This window comes from Entelurus aequoreus, linkage group LG08 (genome assembly GCF_033978785.1).
Source record: "Entelurus aequoreus isolate RoL-2023_Sb linkage group LG08, RoL_Eaeq_v1.1, whole genome shotgun sequence".
Classification (NCBI taxonomy): Eukaryota; Metazoa; Chordata; class Actinopteri; order Syngnathiformes; family Syngnathidae; genus Entelurus; species Entelurus aequoreus.
The window spans coordinates 36486751-36506834 of NC_084738.1; the positions used below are offsets into that span (position 1 = coordinate 36486751).

At 39.3% G+C, this 20084-nt stretch overlaps 1 protein-coding gene across 5 annotated transcripts in view; it reads left to right on the top strand.

Annotated features, from left to right (window-relative positions):
* Positions 1 to 20084, top strand: part of ryr2a (ryanodine receptor 2a (cardiac)) — a 273470-nt gene that overhangs the window by 249953 nt on the left and 3433 nt on the right. For all 5 annotated transcript variants that reach the window (XM_062056398.1, XM_062056400.1, XM_062056401.1 and 2 more), the window contains 7 exons: positions 735 to 795; positions 1128 to 1274; positions 3084 to 3218; positions 8215 to 8371; positions 12874 to 12938; positions 13071 to 13171; positions 15412 to 15463. In XM_062056398.1, the coding sequence (XP_061912382.1) occupies positions 735 to 795; positions 1128 to 1274; positions 3084 to 3218; positions 8215 to 8371; positions 12874 to 12938; positions 13071 to 13171; positions 15412 to 15463 (718 nt within the window). The remainder of the gene's footprint in view (positions 1 to 734; positions 796 to 1127; positions 1275 to 3083; positions 3219 to 8214; positions 8372 to 12873; positions 12939 to 13070; positions 13172 to 15411; positions 15464 to 20084) is intronic.

The window sequence follows — 20084 nt, forward strand, 5'->3', positions numbered from 1 at the left end:
CAACAGTCAATATTTATTTATTTTATTTAATTTTTTTAGGGGGGTAACAGTCAATATTTATTTATTTATTAGATTAAATTGTTTTCTTATATAATAAAAGTGAGCTTTTGTTAAACCAAATATTGTGTGTTTTTTTCCATATACAACAACCTATCTGGACTCGATAAGAGAATCGATAAGGAATCGGTTCGATAAGAGGATTCGATAACAGGCTCGAACTCGATAATTTCTTATCAAACATCATCCCTATTACTCATCCACAAGTACAAGGTCATTTTGAAAAAAGGTGTATGGTCCCCAAAAAGGTCTGCATACACACATTTTGACAACAAGATATTATTGCATTGATATGCTAAACACCCTCGAAATATGTGGCAGTGACGGGCAGACAGTATTAAAAAGTAAACAAACTCCCTTCTGATATAGATGTGCTGTATGGTGGAACAACTTCAAGTGGAGATGCAGCTTTAATGTTTTCATGGATATGTTCAAGAAAATATTTGCAGATGAGCATAAAAGTAAAATTAACACAAATCTTAGAAATGCTGCTAGTGATATGGAGTAAGACACTTTTTTTCATAGCTCCTGCAAAATGCTAAATATTACTGTGTCATTTCAGCTCACTTCTTATCTGTTAACTGTCCTAAAAATGTCCTTTTATGTTAAACTGAGAATAAAAAGACATGAAAAATGTTTGTCAACTCGGAATATGTTTTATTTTAATTTGTCTACAGGCTCAACTCGATTGATGCTCAATACCAGATATGGAAGCTGGGAGTAGTGTTTACTGACAACGTAAGCATATATATCATTTGACCATGTCTTATCTCAGATGTGTCTCATATTCACTGTAATACTGTATCAGCTTACAACAACCATGGTAAATTTGATGATAATAAGGAAGTAGGGGCCTTTATTTTACGTAATCTTAATAATCAAAGTGGATGTTTTATACAGTTAATATTTCACAAAAGTGAAAGGCTCAACACAGTTAGTGTTGTTACTTCACTAGTCTATAACTTAATGATGCACAACTAAAACAAAAAAGGTGTCTGAAATTAAATGTTTTTAAGTTGTCTATCTTGTCACCACCTTGCCTTTTAAATGATTTCTCTCTCTTCCTGCAGTCCTTCCTGTATCTGGCCTGGTATATGACCATGTCTATTCTGGGTCACTACAACAATTTTTTCTTTGCTGCACATCTGCTTGATATTGCAATGGGCTTCAAGACGCTGCGGACCATTCTGTCATCTGTAACGCACAACGGAAAACAGGTCTGGTGCTTCAGGCGTGTTGCGTGTATAGACCAGAAGAATGCAATTTTCTATGCCATCTTCTGTTATATGTATACATATGTTTATGTGTGTATTTATATATATATAATGTACAAACACATATATATACATACATATACATATATATATGTGTGTGTGTATATATATATATATATATATATATATATATATATATATATATATATATATATATATATATATATATATATATATATATATATACATACATATACATATGATTTCTCAGGATGTCCTTACATCAACAAATAATTGTTTATTTAACACACTGCTTGACGTAGCAGGAATCAAACGACATATTAGAACAAAGACTTGTCTCAATATTGATACAATTATTTAAGTACAGTTGATTTAAAAAATGTACTATACTGTATGTATGAATCAGTGCTAGCTTTGCCGTTTTGGTAATTATGGGGGTTACAGTACATGCTGCACCCCAGTATGATTTACTGGGGTGCAGCACTTTGGAAAGACTGCTACTTAGAGGGATCATAATATGATTTTTGTTCTACATTTAAAACACTTCCTTGTGATCGACATAACATGTAATGGTGTTTTTCTGGTTCAAGCTGCTTTCTGACCATCTTTTTAGGATGTGCCGTTTTGTGTCTTATTTACGGGCCTCTGCTTCGACTGTGTCTTCTCCCCGTCAGCAATGTTGTAGTTTTTAGCGCTTCCATATTACGTCAACTGATAAGTTAAAACTGCACGCTACTTTGGATTAAAAATGGCAACAGCAGAGGATGCATGTGCATGTACAAGACAGTCCGCCACACAACAGGAGGATAGAGAAAAAAAACAAAACTCATTGACTACAATGTCGGACTACAATGGCAGACTCGCACAAAGCTTGTTGGATAAAACTTTACCATATATGGCAATATCCGTAAAAGTCACCAATGGTAAAAATTGTGAAAATTCCAAACGCCTTATTTGGAGGAAGTATGAAGGAAGGCAAGATTGTTTTATAAATATCTCCACCTTGCCTCCATCTGTTTGAATTTCAAATTTTCGAGACTTACGCAGATCCCAAATACACAAAAACAGGAACCAATAGGTAAGAACAGTTGGTTTTGCATAATAGGTCCTCTTTAAGTTCTGAAATCCTCAAAAATCTGTATTTATATACACTATATGGACACAAGTATTTAAAAACACCTTCTTATAAATTAGTCAGGGTTTCAAATCCTTAGTCGCTCCTGAATCTTAATTCTTCAGTTTGCCAATAAGTTGTCGAGCGCTAAAAGCGTCCTTTTTGCAGGAACAGTTTGGAGCAGGTCTTTCTTCCTCAGTGCACAAAGCAAAGTCCATCAAAGCATGAGAGGATAAATCCTGACCCGAACCCGATCTCACACATTTGGTTGCTGAGCCTTCTTACGCAACATCAGTGTCTCTTCTAGATAAATGAACACCAATCCCCCAAACAACACTTTCTAAAATCCTGTACATAGTCAGAAGACAGTTAGCTGTTAAAACATGTAGTGTACATTTTAGTAAGGAAGCGAAACCAAAAGAGGCTTATTGCAAAAACTCTCTCGGACACAGAGAGCAAACATTATATTATGCTTGATTTTATGTTATATACTAATTTAATCCCCAAAGGAGGGATTCTACTCGGTGTGTTAATTAAAAATAGTAATACTATTATTCTATTTGTGGGAAAAAATGTTAGGTTCTACAGATTTGTGGAAGTCTGTTATGTAATTCTGAATTTAATAAGTCTTTCTTGGTCATGATGGTAGTTTTGTTTGTCAACATATTTTCCTCCAGCTGGTGTTAACAGTTGGCCTGTTAGCTGTGGTGGTGTATCTCTACACAGTAGTGGCCTTCAACTTCTTCAGAAAATTCTACAACAAGAGTGAAGATGGAGAATTACCTGACATGAAGTGTGATGACATGCTAACAGTGAGTATTTACGAGCATTTTACTTGGGATGCACAATAGGAGATAAGACTGCAGATTCCCTATAATCGATTACATTCTCTTATGTTACTGGAATGAATGTTGTGTGAAATTAAATAAATATTATTTAGAATTAATATTATATATAGTATAGAGAAAAGATATTTAACACTCCGTGTCCATTTGACTTTATCTTATTGTTTTACACAGTTGGTTACAGCTTCTATGACTGCAAGTGTGAGCTAAGACTGGTTTAGACTTACAAAGGCTGAAATATGTTGTGTAGCTTTTGAGTAACCAGTCATTTGCCATTTATGGGTACAAAGCCACGGTTCAGAGAATTTAATTATACAGCTCACCCTCAGGCACTGGAGGTATTCTGTATTTTCTGTATTTTTTGTCCAATAATTTTCAACCAGTGATGCTGTACAGTAGGGGTCCTTAACCTTTTTGACCTCGGAGCCAAATTTTTCTTGTACAAAGTGGCCAATTATAATACACTCAACAAAAATATAAACTCAACACTTTAGTTTTTTCCTGAGTTGAACTCAAAGATTGGTACAAACACAAAAGGCCTATCTCTCTCAAATAAAGCCCAGAAATCTTGTCTGTGCAAGTGAGCACTTCTCCTTTGACACAATAATTAATTGCACAGGTCTGCATCGAACCAACATGTATTTGTTATTGTGCACAATTTACATTTAGTCCAAATTTGCTCAAGTCACAAAATGATTGCCATTTGATATGCCATATGTCGTGTTGATGATAACACACATTATGTGTTAGGGTTATAACACATATTGAATAGTATTTATTATTTTGGAACCTGGTTGAAGCACTGAAACATATATTTATCATACATTATAAATTACATCATTATTCATTGTTTTTTAATATGATATTATATAACATTTAGTATCAATTGTGTTCATCTACATTCATTTGTATATTCAAAATTTTGATTTTTAAGAGTACACCCACATCCACCTACTATTTCACATGTAATGAAAGTTTTACAATATTTAGCAGATACAAATAAGAAAGTAAATACTATTGCAACTGCTGCCAAACTATCTGAAAGAAAGTCTATATAAGGGCTGTACAGCTGCTGTGTGTGTTGTTTCAGGGTGGGAGGACGGCCTTCTGTCACCCGGAAATTTCAGGACTAATCCTCTATCGTCAGCCAGCCATAGCATTCCATAGAGCTCTATTTATTCCTATTAGGGATTTGGGGGTGGCAGCTATTGCCTTTTCGACAAGAAGGGGACAGAGACTTAGAGCAGTAGATAGATGGACAGATGAAGGTCCAGTGCTTCAGGGGAGGTTTTCATCCCTCTGCTCCCTGTATGTTTGAAAATTAATCCCTTGTGATAACATTCAGCAGGATGAGGGGATCTTTTCTGATCTCTTGTCTCTTACCGGACTAATCAGCCATAATCTGATTCTTAAACATAATTCTGTTATCTGCATACTTTTTTGAGTGTGCAACAGACACTTAAAGAGAAACTACTGTACATGCTTTTATCAAAATAAATGTGGTCAAATACACACAAAGAAAACTCATGGGGAAACTCTCACTTTTCTGAGACTGACAGAGCATACCAGCCCGAGATGAACGTTTTACAAAATCCACAATTCAGATCTTATTACGGTTTTGTGACACAATTTTTGGTTTGTTTTATGGTTCTTTTTAACACCCCAGAATACCATATATCCCAATAATCCACCATTTCTCAGTTGTGGTTATTACAAAATGATCTTAAAAAATGGCTCCTGAAATAAATACAAAAATCATTCCTTTTATTGACACAATATATCATCGGAAAATTTTGACGAGTATTTCAGGTCGAAGCAAATTAATGGTGTAACATAAAAGTACAGCACCAATAACTGCTTTAAAAAATGTATATGCTTACAAGTATAATAAAGCACACATAAAGATGCATAAGTTATTATTTGAACACTGTCAAGTTATTAATTTACCAATGAAGATGTTTCAGATATTGGTTGCGTCAACAACAGCTGACTATCATTAGCATGGTGGGTTTTTTTTTGTGCTTTTCACTCAGCTTTTGGATGGCAAGCGGTCATAAAATTTGTAAGAAACAAAAAGACAAAACATGTCACCTGACACGTATAGTCATTTGGCAAGAGATCAGTTTCATAGTTTTTTCGCACACTTGTGGCCTCTTCGAGGTCTGAGTGAGACCCAGAGGCAGGCAGGGAACTCGCCTGGAAAGGGGGCAGGGCGGCCAACTAAAGTGTTGGCGCAGCTGCATTGAGATGAGTGAAAAGTTAAGTTTTAGTGGGAACGATTGTTTGTGAGGGGATGCCTGCCCTGTAAACCGCCTGTAAACACGATTAAGTTCATCATTTCAGTCTCATTACGTCAGTTTCGGTTACTCACCATGTTTATGAGTAGATTACTTTTTTATTGGACAATTCCGTGATTCCACCCACCGTTTACGGGGAAATCATAGGGTCTTACGCTCCACACTTTAGTAACACGAAAACAAAAAAACGGGATCCGACAAACACAAATGTTTTTTTTCATAAACCGTTCCATCCCTAATAGATGCTCATTCTTCACTTCCACCTCCTTTAAAAAAAATGTACTGTTCTTTTTCATGGGTGTTTTGGGGTTGTAGTGTGTCATATTCTGTTACTATGGCATGTATGCTTAAGTACAAAAGATCTCGACTGACAACACTATATACAGTACAGTCTTCCCTCACCACATTGCGCTTCAAATAATGCGGCTTAGGTGAAGTAGGAAAATTGTGGGAAGCGGGCGGGAACACGTTTGCGGTAACATTTCAGATGAAGCGCCCTACCATTCATTTATAAACATTTTATATGTGCTTCTTACCGCAAAACGGGCCCCCTCAGATTGCGAGACCCTAAGCACAGTTCTAGTTTTGCATTTCAGGTAGGCCGGCCCTGTTAATAAGACCTTTTTACATTGGCAAACTATTAACTTGAGCAACAGCAGGACTTGATGGAAGTCGGCGCGCCACCGAATGCTAACAAGACTGCTATCAGCAGCTGTCCGGGCAATGCTAAATGAAGATGAACTCTGTTGGACACTTCATCTTCGACATCAGTAACACAGCTCTAAAGTACATTGGTGAGCATTTGAGGTGAGGACTGACAACACAGGACACCCAATGCTACCAACACAGCTAATGGCCGCAGCTATCTGTGCTGCAATTGTCAAGTTGACCAAGTTTTATGAGAACAATTAGGCCCGTGGTTTAAGCACGTTGAAGCCCAGTCCTATTTTTTAAAGTAGAATGCACTCAAGGTAACTATATTTGGTAAAACGAGTTGAAAAATTTACCATATGGGTGTTTGTTGTTTAGAGGGCTCTAATTATGCTAATCATATTTTAAAGGTCGTAAGCTGTGTTTTAACTATACAAATATTCAATGTGTTAATAAAAATCCTACTTTGCAGAAATCCGTTTACCAGGGTCAGGTCTAGAACCAATTAGCCGCGAAAAATTATGGACAACTGTGTACTTCTTTGTAATGTGTTCCAGTAATCTACTGTACTTATCTACTTTTTATTTGGAAAGGGGGTGAAATCCTCTGTTAGACGCAAGTTTTCTATCCTCTTAAACAACTGGATGCCAAAATTGCCTTTCTCCCAAAAAAAATATTTTGCAACATGTAGGCAGCCAGTGTGTACGTTAGTAAACCTCACTCTCTTAACACCTTAAGAGTTAGTGCTGGACACCGAGTTCAAAGTTACCCAGTAGTTCAGCTTGTGGACATTCCAATAATGAATGGGTGAGTTTGAAAAAGGTCAATATAAATATGTACTACATTTGGGAAGCCACCCTTAGGAGAGCCAGACAAAACAACTCGGCAGACCAAATTTGAGCACCCTGTTCTAAAGTAATGCTAGATGAGTAAAAAATGTTGGCTGAGCGCCCTGTATCTACTTCTTAAAAATAAATAGAATAATTGAGTTGTGGTACAAGAAGAAGTATTGTCTCCACTCTTAGGAGAGGGGAATATGAGGAGCTGACCAGCATGGTCGAAGCAACCCGAAAGCTCACCCCAGTGACTTGGACCCCCTGATGCCTTGTTTTAAGCCCACGGTCACAAATTTTGGTTTCAAGTTCGACAATCATCTTAAATGGGAACAACAGATTGTTTCTTTATCCAATTTTTACCAACCTAAACTTTTAGCAAAAATCTAATCAGTTTTATATTTGAATGACTTTGAGCGGGTAATCCATGCTTTTATTTCATCCTGTTTGGACGACTTCAACTCACTTCATGTTGGAGTGAACTAGGCCTCACTTGCTCAATTGCTGTTAGTCCAGAAAGCTGCTGCTTGTCTTTTAACTGGCACTAAAAAACATGAGCACATTACCCCCATTTTAGCATCTCTTCACTGGCTCCCAGTTCATTTTGAAATTCATTTTAAAATGTTATTGTTTGTTTTTAAATCTCTTCACAGATCAGCACCACAATATATTTCAGACCTCTTAAAAATCTACACCCCCACAAGGTCTCTGAGGTCTGCGAAACAATTTCTTATTATCGTCCCAAAAACCAGATGAAAATCCAGAGGGTATTGTGCGTTTTCTATAGTGGCTCCAAAACTTTGGAATGATCTCCCTCTAGTTATTCGGACGTCTCCCTCTTAAATGACTTTGAAATCACGTCTTAAAACATACTTTTACTCCTTGGCTTCCAAACCAGAATGAGAGTTGCGTGATCTTAGTCTATTTTCTTTTTTCTTAAAGATGTAGTTTTTTCTTTTTAAGTTAAATGTTTCTTACACTAGAATGTCCTTAGTATTATCATGCTTTTAAATGTGTACCTAAACTACTGTGCAGCACTTACTGAAACTTGTATTGTTTTGTTAAATTGTGCTATATAAAAGAAGTGGATTGGATTGGATGGTCTTTTTTTGGTTAAAAAACATTTTAAATCGAGCAATCTACAATTCATATTTCCTCTCTTTTTTTCACCTCTTCTGTCAGTGCTACATGTTCCACATGTATGTGGGTGTTCGCGCAGGTGGGGGCATTGGTGACCAGATTGAGGACCCAGCAGGAGATGAGTATGAGATCTACCGCATCATCTTTGACATCACCTTTTTCTTCTTTGTCATCGTAATCCTTCTGGCCATCATTCAAGGTGAGAGGTGTAACCCAATGGCCCATAATTGAGCAAAAGTACAATACTTACTTTGTTCTCTTCGGGCCTGATTTTCTAAAGGTTTACGTGTACTAAAACATGTGCAAACTTGATAGCACACGCAAAGATGATCTACTAAACGTGAGGATTGCGTCTGTACAGTGAGCAGAAGAAGGCGTGCAATCCATTCTGCGTCTCTGTTTTCATTAATATGCAGAATATATGCTATTCATCAAAACACCCACAATACTGGGAGGCCAAGATGCAAATATTATTATTTAGCAGGCGCAATGTGATTTATCAACACTCATCACTGTTTTGCAAGCACTGTTTTCCAAGCACTATTTTGCATTTTATTTATCATTGCATGCGCTGCACAGACAGACAATGGACAGACAGAGAATCCTCTGTCCTACATGTGTCAACATTTTGGACGGTCAGAAATCAAACAGACTATTCAGCAACATCATTTTATAATCTTATAGCTGTTATAGAACTAAAGGGTCTGATTAAAACAAATTCAATTAATACATTTTAGTGTCATTTAATATTTTTTGAATGACTGTAGTTTTTTTGCATACAATAAATATTATATTTCTTTTATAAAAACAATAAAGCATGCATTTTTTTCCTTCTTGAGCGGAGTAAGTGTAGCCGCTCTCCAATGAGCGCACCTTAGGCGATAAAAGGAAAAGTGGTTTCAATGTAGATTAAAATATAGTGGTAAATGTCTCCTGCATGTTTGAAAATATAGCAAAAAGCCACGGGTAGGAGCATGATAACATGAATGTGCAGTAAATGAAAGTGTCTCCATGGCTCATTTAAAGGAGCCATATGTAAGAATATGGCCAGAAATGGTACTGCAATCACGGTCAAAATTTTGTAGTCTCCTCCCCATCTGACTGAGGTTGCCAGATACGCAGCCGAATCCAGCTCGATATAACCAACACATTTTACACAGAAATTAGGCTATTTTCAGGAAGAAGTACGTCATGCCTGCATACAATATCACAACAAATGGCAATGATATGGTTATTGTCAGTACTATCAGAAAACAAAGACTAAAACGAACTACAACCAATGCTAGCAATGTTTATACTGGTGAAAATAAGTAGAGCATGCTTAGCAGCCTAATGTATGCCCAAAACTAAAGAGGAGACATTGTACCATGGTATGCCTATAGGCTACTGTTTCAAACGTTTCAGATTGCCATATAACTTGGTACATACAGTCCACAATATGCAAACACAAATGAGGAATTATTTTATCATGGTATTTGGCTGTCTCTACACGTTTCACATTGCCATGACAGCCATGCTAATGTTGGAACCCATTTCCTCAGCGTATCAGCATATTGAGAATGAAATAGGCACTGACACTACCCATATCCGCGTAGGTTTTATTTGTCAAAATTATATTTTGCCCTGTCAGTTGGATGACACATCGACTTACAGGCTAATATATTTCCCCCGTTAGCCTGTTTGTCGATGTGTCATCAAGTGGGCTATACGTATATCCCATTGATTTTTCAAAACCGCAATAAAAGTACACCTCCAGGCAGCTACAACCCTAAACTAACACCCTCCCCGGATTGTTAATAATCAAATGTAAACAATCAAATGCAGATACTTTTTCTTATGCCTTCTGATCTCTCTCTCTCTCTCTCTCTCTCTCTCTCTCTCTCTCTCTCTCTCTCTCTCTCTCTCTCTCTGTCCGTCCGTCCGTCCGTCCGTCCGACCGTCCGTCCGTCCACTACTTGCTGTCCATATCCTACCAAGTCAGACCTACACTGTTCCAATATCTATTTCTCTGTTCTCAATTGTTGATGACTGATGATAACAACCAAACCTAACCCCCCCACCTCCACACCCCGGATTGTAAATAATTCAATGTGGTTATCTTGTGTGATGACTGTATTATGATTTTAGTATATATCTGATAGTATATATCTGTATCATGAAAAAAGTGGACCCCGACTTAAACAAGTTGAAAAACTTATTCGGGTGTTACCATTTAGTGGTCAATTGTACGGAATATGTACTTCACTGTGCAACCTACTAATAAAAGTCTCAATCAATCAATCAAAGACCGGGATAGCATGCTAAGCATTCGTTGCACAAACATATTAGCGTTGTTAGACAAGATCATAGACTGTATTGGACAATATAGTTTACATACAAAATGTCAGTTTCCATTTATTACAAGTACAAATAAATCATAAATGCCTGGAAAGTAGCAAGTTTGGCATCAGATGAAAAAATCTTCTTCGCCTTCAATCGTCTCCATCTTTTAAAGGCATCCCTGATACAAATCCTCCTTTTGTTTCTGGCTTTGTCATGAATAAGTTGAGAATCGTAACGAGGCGTTTTAGATTTACTAAGGTCTGACATGTTTAGTAACTTTACCAGTGGCAGTAGCTCAACGAAGATGGCGTTGCGCAACTGGCAACCTGGATGTAACACACTCACAGACTTTGTAATTGGTCAAACATGGGCGGGACATCGAAATGAAAACAACAGTATTTTGGGTCTGTAAATCTAATTTTGAAATGAGCATACCTCGGCTGAACTACTGTAATCAGTTATAGAGATATTTGGAAAGCATACTTGCCAACCCTCCCGAATTTTCCGGGAGACTCCCGAATTTCAGTGCCTCCCCCGAAAATCTCCCGGGACAACCATTCTCCCGATTTCCAGCCGGACTTAAGGCACGCCCCCTCCAGGTCCATGCGGACCTGAGTGAGGACAGCCTGTCGTCACGTCCGCTTTTCCTTCATATAAACAACGTGCCGGCCCAGTCACGTTATAACATCTACGGCTTTTGGCGAGTGCACAACTGCACACACAACAAGAAGGAGACGAAGAAGAGGCAGTCATGGCGACGACGAGTGACAGAGAATAGAACGAGGATGGACAATTTAACCCTAAACTGGAAGCATGTAGTGCTCTAAAATCTCTCGGTACACAGCTGCATTGACTCTGGACTTGATGAAACATAGTGGACCAACACCAGCAGCTGACATGGCTCCCCAAACCATTGCTGACTGTGGGAACTTCACACTGGATTTCAAGCAACTTGGATTTTGCTCCTCTCCAGCCTTCCTCCAGACTGTAGCGCCTTGACTTCCAAATGAAATACAAAACTTGCTTTTGTCTGAAAACAGGATTCCCTGCAGCACCAACTCTTCTGGGACGCTACAATATAAACAAACACCATTGGTGGATCTACACATAACATCCACTGTAATGATACCAAGTACAGGAGCTTATCTAGTCGATAATATTATGACTACGTCGATATTTTTTAGCATCACAAAATCTTCTTTCATTTAAAAAAAATGTATATTATGTTTATAAACTCTGGACACATGAGGACTTTGAATATGACCAATGTATGATCCTGTAACTACTTGGTATCCGATTGATACCCAAATTTGTGGTATCACCCAAAACAAATGTAAAGTATCCAACAAAAGAAGAATAAGTGATTATTACATTTTAACAGAAGTGTAGGTAGAACATGTTAAAACAGAAAATAACCAAATATTAACAGTAAATTAACAAGTAGATTAATAATCAATTTTTACAGTTTGTTCTTCATAATATTGACAAAATAATAGAATGATAAATGACACAATATGTTGCTGCATACGTCAGCAGACTAATTAGGAGTCTTTGTTTGTTTACTTACTAATAAAAGAGAAGTTGTCTAGTATGTTCACTATTTTATTTAAGGACAAACTTGCAATAAATAAATAAATAAATGGGTTATACTTGTATAGCGCTTTTCTACCTTCAAGGTACTCAAAGCGCTTTGACAGTATTTCCACATTCACCCATTCACACACACATTCACACACTGATGGCGGGAGCTGCCATGCAAGGCGCTAACCAGCACCCATCAGGAGCAAGGGTGAAGTGTCTTGCTCAAGGACACAACGAACGTGACTAAGATGGTAGAAGGTGGGGATTGAACCCCAGTAACCAGCAACTCTACGATTGCTGGCACAGCCACCCTACCAACTTCGCCACGCCGTCCCTAATAAATATATGTTTCATGTACACTAAGATTTTTTGTTCAAATAAAGCCAATAATGAAATTTTTTGTGCTACCCTTTATTTAGAAAAGTACTGAAAAATACAGAAATATTTTGGTACCGGTACCAAAATATTGCTATCGGGACAACACTAGTACAAACAATACAGGTGGTCCTTGGGTTAGAAACAAATTCCATTACCACGGTGCATTATACTAAAGTAAAATTTTAATGCAAGTCAAAACTCAAAAAGTTCTGGGCAAAATTTTATGAAGCTTTCAGGAAATGCCATAAAAGTGATTTGATTTAGGGATTGAGCTTGATCTTTTCTATGTAACCTTACGTTTATGTTAGGAAGCTAAACTTCTGTGTGTGCGTATGCCATAATAACATAATTAACTTAACAGTCTGTTAGATAAAACTGGATATTGGATGAACTTCACCATCTCCGTTTTGGATATTTTAGGTCTTATCATTGATGCATTCGGAGAACTGCGAGATCAACAAGAGCAGGTGAAAGAGGACATGGAGGTGAGGCAAACACAAGCGAAAAACACACTTTTGTTACAAAGTAATTGAATGTATACATGATTGGACTAGTGAGTAACAGGCTTGTTAAAACATCAGATAACTATTGAATATTGTTTTGTTTTTTTATTCCAGACCAAATGTTTTATCTGTGGAATAGGCAATGACTACTTTGATACAGTTCCACATGGCTTTGAAACACACACTCTACAGGAGCACAACCTGGCCAATTACCTGTGAGTATATCTGAGAATTTCTGCATTAAAGTTGTGATTTGTTTTCTGTTGTGGGAGATTTACAACATTGGCTACAAAAGGGATTGTGTACTTTGTTTAGAAAAGAAACAAAGCCTACTGTATGCATGAAAAAAAACATTTAAATCACTGCTCCATATGTAAGGATGCTCAAACATAAGTGTAAAAGTGAGTTTTTAAAAGTATGTAATTTTTTTTTGTTAAGTTTAATTGTTAAAGAATAAAACACGCTATTTGAATGTAGGAGAAAGGCATCTGCCAGAACTTGTTGCATATGGAACACACTTAATCTTAACACGTCTTAATGTTGCACAGGCTCCAGCTATAGTCTTCTCCCTGGAGGCGGAGCACCTAGCTATTAGCATTAGGTCTACTGCCTGTCCTGAACGCATCACTGGCTGAGCCAAGTTTATGCGTTTTTCGGAGCAAATGAAACGAGAGACAGCGGCTGCTGTCAATACAACAAATAGTTTGTTTGTTTTGGTGCGATTACGGCAGAAAGTGACCAGTTTTACTAGACATTACTTTGGTTGCTGATGTTGTTTTGGTGTCTTTACGACTGACAGTAATAACCTTTACTCAAAACGATTGTTGATGCAGACCACTTCCTTCTCCTCCTTAAAACGTCCTGGCAGACGTCATCATTGTTTTATCTGTTGTAACAACTTGTTTTCACCTCTAGATATGTATGCCAAGTACCGGTATTTTTTTGGTACCGCTTCCCAATTGGGTCGGTCCATTAACCGTGAAGATTCTGGACTAACGATACTGCTGTCTGTATTTTTTGTTCCAGCTGACTGACGTAATTATGACACTTTGTCACATTCAGTTCAGCTGCCACTGCTACACATAAAGTCAGCTTGAAATAATGACAAATAAGGAAGCAACACCACACAAACATTTGTAAAAAACAATATTTCCTCCTGAAAAGTTCCTCAAAGTCACGCATGCTGTGTCAGTTTGAAGTGAACGCACCTTCACCTCCAAGGGGGTGATCAAGGGTGATGGGTCAAATGCAGAGAATAATTTCGCTACACCTAGTGTGTGTGTGACTATCATTGGTACTTTAACGTAAGTTTTTTTACTCACGAATTACGACTCAGTTTTATCAACCATCCTCCTAGCAATCCTATAATCCACATACCAATATTAATCCACTGAAAAAAGTGGAAAGGGAGGTAACATAATAATCCAGAAAGTTGCTTTGAAGCAAGATAGCATCTACTGTGACTGACAGGTCTTTGGTTGCCGTCTAACGTCACTCCATTGCGTCGTCTTTGCGTGTCATTAAAAGACATCTTGCTTAAATTTTTTTCAGTTCCTTCTGTCTCTTGACTACAAACTGGACGATCGAGCATTGCTCACTGAGTCTTTTTTTTACATAATACACACTACACACACACATACATTAGTAGCTGTTAACACTCAATATGGCTTCCGGTCTGTCACTCAAATACGTCCGTGTTCAACATAAAAACAAATAACAATTCCTATTGTTACAAAATGCACACCCAAATAACATGCTAATTGATTTATATGGTATATTTGATATGATATATCATATAAATGGTATGTGGTCTACACAGGCATCCCATACATAACTATTATTTCCAACTGAGTGTAATTGTAATGAATAGAAACACAGTGATAGATCTGTGGGATCTTTACAAGAAGATGACATAACTGCATTTCACCTTACACTGCATACATAGTTGACTTCTGTAAGACTTAAAAAACAGGTGTTGATAAAAGACTTCCCTGCTCTCAGATGTTACATGTTGGAGGTGTTTTGGTTTAATTTGTGCTAATATAAATGTTAATTAAAAATGTTCACATATTTAGTTCCACAAATTACATAAAGTACCGATAAATACTGGTATCGATAAGGAATAGCGATAAAATCTTAACGATAACATCCCTAGTCACTTGTCATTCAGTGTTGCATTGCAAAATGGTACAGAAGAAATGGCTGTGTTTATTTTGTTTAGAGTTTAGGTTGGATTTTGTGCGCTGCATACATTTTTCGTGCGTGGAGGACACTCGAGCATGTAATTGTGAATACTAAGCCAAAATATCTTTTTTTACTTTGGTCTTAACAGAAGTACCAAACTACAAGTGTGAAAACCGCCTTAGATTTTTAAAATGGGTTTAATGCATATATAATAGTATTAGCGCAATTATTTGAATGTGTATATTTCTGTAATAATGTGTTTGTGTTACAGATTCTTTGTGATGTATCTTATCAACAAAGATGAAACAGAACACACAGGCCAGGTAAACCTGCTTATTTTTTCTCTGTATGAGTACTGTATTACTATGATTGATTTTTGTATTTAGCACAAAATATTCAGTATGATTTTGATCCTCACAGTTGGCTCTATGACATATGTAACCCGTCTGATCAAATCTTTTTCTTCAAGAAAAATGTTACTCTTGACATATAATGATATTTTCAATCCATTGAATTTCTTCCGCTTGTCTGGGTTGCAGAGGTCAGTCTCAGTTAGGAAGCTCATAGGTTTCCTTGCCTCTGGCCACTTCCTCCAGTTCCATGGGTACATCGAGGTGTTCCCAAGCAAGCCATGAGACATAGTCCCCTTACCGTGTCCTAAGTCTACTCTGCGGCCTCCTCTTGTTTGGGCATTCCCAGAACATCTGGGTGCCCTAATCTTCACCTGAGTGTTTAAGACATGCAGTGATGACATGATGGATCATCTCTGGCTGCACTTAAAGGAAAGCTGGGTAATTTGAACTGGTCTTTGGCACATAGGCATAGATCACTGTCAGAGCTCATTCTGCAACCCAGAGGCACAATTACTCACACTCAGTTTGGGATTTATAAGAAACAAGTTAGGAGTGCTGTTGATAAGTCCACACCTGATCGACATCTTTTTCCAGGAGTAACTCAGAATAACGTCCAACCCTTCTCAAAAGAGTTTGGTTCCAGAACTCAAACTGCAGGTCGAATCGAGTCTGACTAAATCTAGAACCTCTCTACCAAACAGGCTCCTTGTGGTTTATAAGAACTAGATTTAGTTAAGACCCAGGCTCCCGCCCTCCACTGTCACACAAACTACATATCACTGGACCCTAACATAGTTTGGTGGATAATCCTCTGTTTCTCATTTTGGTTCAGCCTGGTTGTGCCCCACGGGTGATTGGCACTTGTGTGGACAATTAGCTCAACTTGTAAAAAAGTGCCATTTGGGGTTGACCTCGGCACCTGCCACACCTTCACTGATCTTGACTACGCTGACGATGTAGCGCTCCTGGCTCTCCTCATGGACAACCTACTAGACGCCCTCCGCTCCTTCAGTCAACACTCATCATCCCTCAGCCCCCACGTCAGCTCGCCGAAGACAAAGATTCAGTTGTCTAACTGATACAACTTACCTGGTAAAATTGCATCAAAGATCAACTCAGACAAAAAGTGTACTCTGCCCAGGAGTTCTGTTACCTGAGGTCAACAGTCTCTACCTCTGGTGACATGACTCCTGACCTCTGCCGCTGTCGTGCACTCGCCAGCTCCGCTCTAGCTTTCCTCTTTTCTGCCTGGAAGGCCAACGTATCCGCCCACCACAACATGTGGTTGTAACACACGTTGGAGATTCTGGTCTGGACCTATGGCAGCGAGACTTGGGCTCGTTCAGCCACCATCATCAGGACCATCAATGGTTTTGATTTCCGAGCCCTCCGCCGTGTTCTTCAAGTCCGCAGGTAAGACCACGTAACAAAGGAGACCATCAGGGCGGGGTTCTGGCCATCCCCCTCTAGACTAGCTCATCAACGCCACTCTGCTACGTCTTTTCGGCCACCTGTGTCAGCACGACCACCATGTGTGCAGCAATCGCCCTGATGAGTAAGCCTTTCAACCACTAGCGACGTCCAAGAGGCAGACTTAGGACACGCTGGGAAGACACCATCCAGAACATCCTGAACACATCTGAGACTGGACATGACTATCGACGAGCCAACAGAACTGGCTAACGACAGGCAGATCCTGGAGAAATCTACATCACAGCAGTGACTGGTCAGAAAATAGAAAGAGTGCCTGGAGAAAACCCAGGCACCCATGGAGAACATCCACACTCCACACAGATGTTCGAACTAGGATCACAAGACTGCAAGGCTTTCGAGCTAACCACTATCCACCGTGTGGCATATTATCTTATACTATACGAAGGTCCTGAGTTCAATCCCGGGTTCGGGAACTTTCTGTGTGGAGTTTGCATGTTCTCCCCGTGACTGCGTGGGTTCCCTCCGGGTACTCCGGCTTCCTCCCACCTCCAAAGACATGCACCTGGGGATAGGTTGATTGGCAACACTAAATCGGCCCTAGTGTGTGAATGTGAATGTGAATGTTGTCTGTCTATCTGTGTTGGCAATGTCTGTCTGGTTGATGAGGTGGCGACTTGTCCAGGTTGTACAGCCCGAATGCAGCTGAGATAGGCTCCAGCAATTGAAACTATTCCAAAATAGGGTAAGATATTCAGTTATTCCAGATTACATTGCACTTAATATTTACAAATACAGTTGAAAGCACAACCATTTACAACAGGATACAAAAAAAACTCAACTGCTATATTATAGAGCCAAGGGATTATTTTAAATTATCCATCCATCCATCCATCTTCTTCCGCTTATCTGAAGTCGGGTCGCGGGGGCAGCAGCCTAAGCAGGGAAGCTCAGACTTCCCTCTCCCCAGCCACTTCGTCCAGCTCTTCCCGGGGGATCCCAAGGCGTTCCCAGGCCAGCCAGGAGACATAGTCTTTTCAAAGTGTCCTGGATCTTCCCCGTGGCCTCCTACCGGTCGGACGTGCCCTAAACACCTCCCTAGGTAGGCATTCAGGTGGCATCCTGACCAGATGTCCAAACCACCTCATCTGGCTCCTCTCGATGTGGAGGAGCAGCGGCTTTACTTTGAGCTCCTCCCGGATACCAGAGCTTCTCACCCTATCTCTAAGGGAGAGCCCCGCCACCCGGCGGAGGAAACTAATTTCGGCCGCTTGTACCCATGATCTTGTCCTTTCGGTCATAACCCAAAGCTCATGACCATAGGTGAGGATGGGAGCGTAGATCGACCGGTAAATTGAGAGCTTTGCCTTCCGGCTCAGCTCCTTCTTCACCACAACGGATCGATACAGCGTCCGCATGACTGAAGAAGCCACACCGATCCGCCTGTCAATCTCACGATCCACTCTTCCCTCACTCGTGAACAAGACTCTGAGGTACTTGAACTCCTCCACATGGGCCAAGATCTCTTCCCCAACCCGGAGATGGCACTCCACCCTTTTCCAGGCGAGAACTATGGACTCGGACTTGGAGGTGCTGATTCTCATCCCAGTCGCTTTACACTCGACTGCGAACCGATCCAGTGAGAGCTGAAGATCCTGGCAAGATGAAGCCATCAGGACCATACCATCTCAAAAGCAGAGACCTAATCCTGCAGCCACCAAACCAGATACCCTCAACGCCCTAACTGCACCTAGAAATTCTGTCCACAAAAGTTATGAACTGAATCGGTGACAAACGGCAACCTTGGCGGAGTCCAACACTAACTGGAAATGGGTCCAACTTACTGCCGGCAATGCGGACCAAGCTCTGACACTGATCATACAGGGAGCGGACCGCCACAATCAGACAGTCCGATACCCCAAACTCTCTGAGCACTCTCCACAGGACTTCCCGGGGAACACGGTCGAATGCCTTCTCCAGTCCACAAAGCACATATAGACTGGTTGGGAGTTTTCCCATGCACCCTCAAGGACCCTGCCGAGAGTATAGAGCTGGTCCACAGTTCCACAACCAGGACAACAACCACACTGTTCCTCCTGAATCCGAGGTTCGAATTTTAAAATTAATTAAGAAAAAATAGGACATTTCCATTCCCAATTACCTCAAAACGTGTTTGAAAATAATACCTAAGTAGTACTGTGAGACGTTACTGTATGGTTTCCAACAAGAAAGACCATGAAGACTTCTGTCTTTCTGGAACATCATCTGGATTGTCTCCAGTGCGTTTCTGAGGGTACGTGTCCAACTAAATCAACATCAAGTGAGTTTACAAAGCTGATGGTTGTATTACATATTACATTTTATTTAATAAATGACCTTGAAATAAAAGCAATCATCCATCCATCCATCCATTTTCTACCGCTTGTCAGCATATAATAAATTCTTCATAAACAATTTCATAACTACTAAATAGGAATAATGATTTAAAAATAATGTAGTTTGCTTTATAAAGAGAATCATGGTACCTTCAGTTAAGAATAATGAATTAATGCATATTACATTAGAAATGTAATACATAACATGTGGATATCCTAACAACCTCTTATTGCTGACATCTACAGCATATTTAAAGCCAATTAAAAATAAATATGTCACACTCTTGTGACTGTTTTTGACTCATATTGTTTTTTCCCGTTTGTGTGGTGTCCAGTACTCTTATTTTGGTAGTTTCACTTCCCCTGTCTGTCGTAAGCACTGGCTCCCCACACCTGTCCTTGATTGCCAACCGGGTGACACCTGAGCCCGGTTGCCAATCAGTCTTCTATTGAGCCCGGCGCCGCCTTTCGTCAATCAATAAAGCTGATTCTGATTCTGATTCGTTGTTTTTGTGTTGCATGTCATCGCTCTGCTCCTCGTATGCTTATTGCTAATATCAACAAAATATGTTTTGTGCCATTTTTGTTGCACTTACTTTCTTTAGTCAACCCCCTGGTGAGTGTGCTCCTGTTGGTTTATTAAATCACATAAATATTCTCACCATCTGCCCACTGCCTGCTGCATCTTGACATCAAACTCCTGACATAAAAATAAAATAACGTTGACCAGAGTGCTGTACAAATGAGGTTAGTTACAGTGAAGTATAAAGTAAATAAATAGTTCA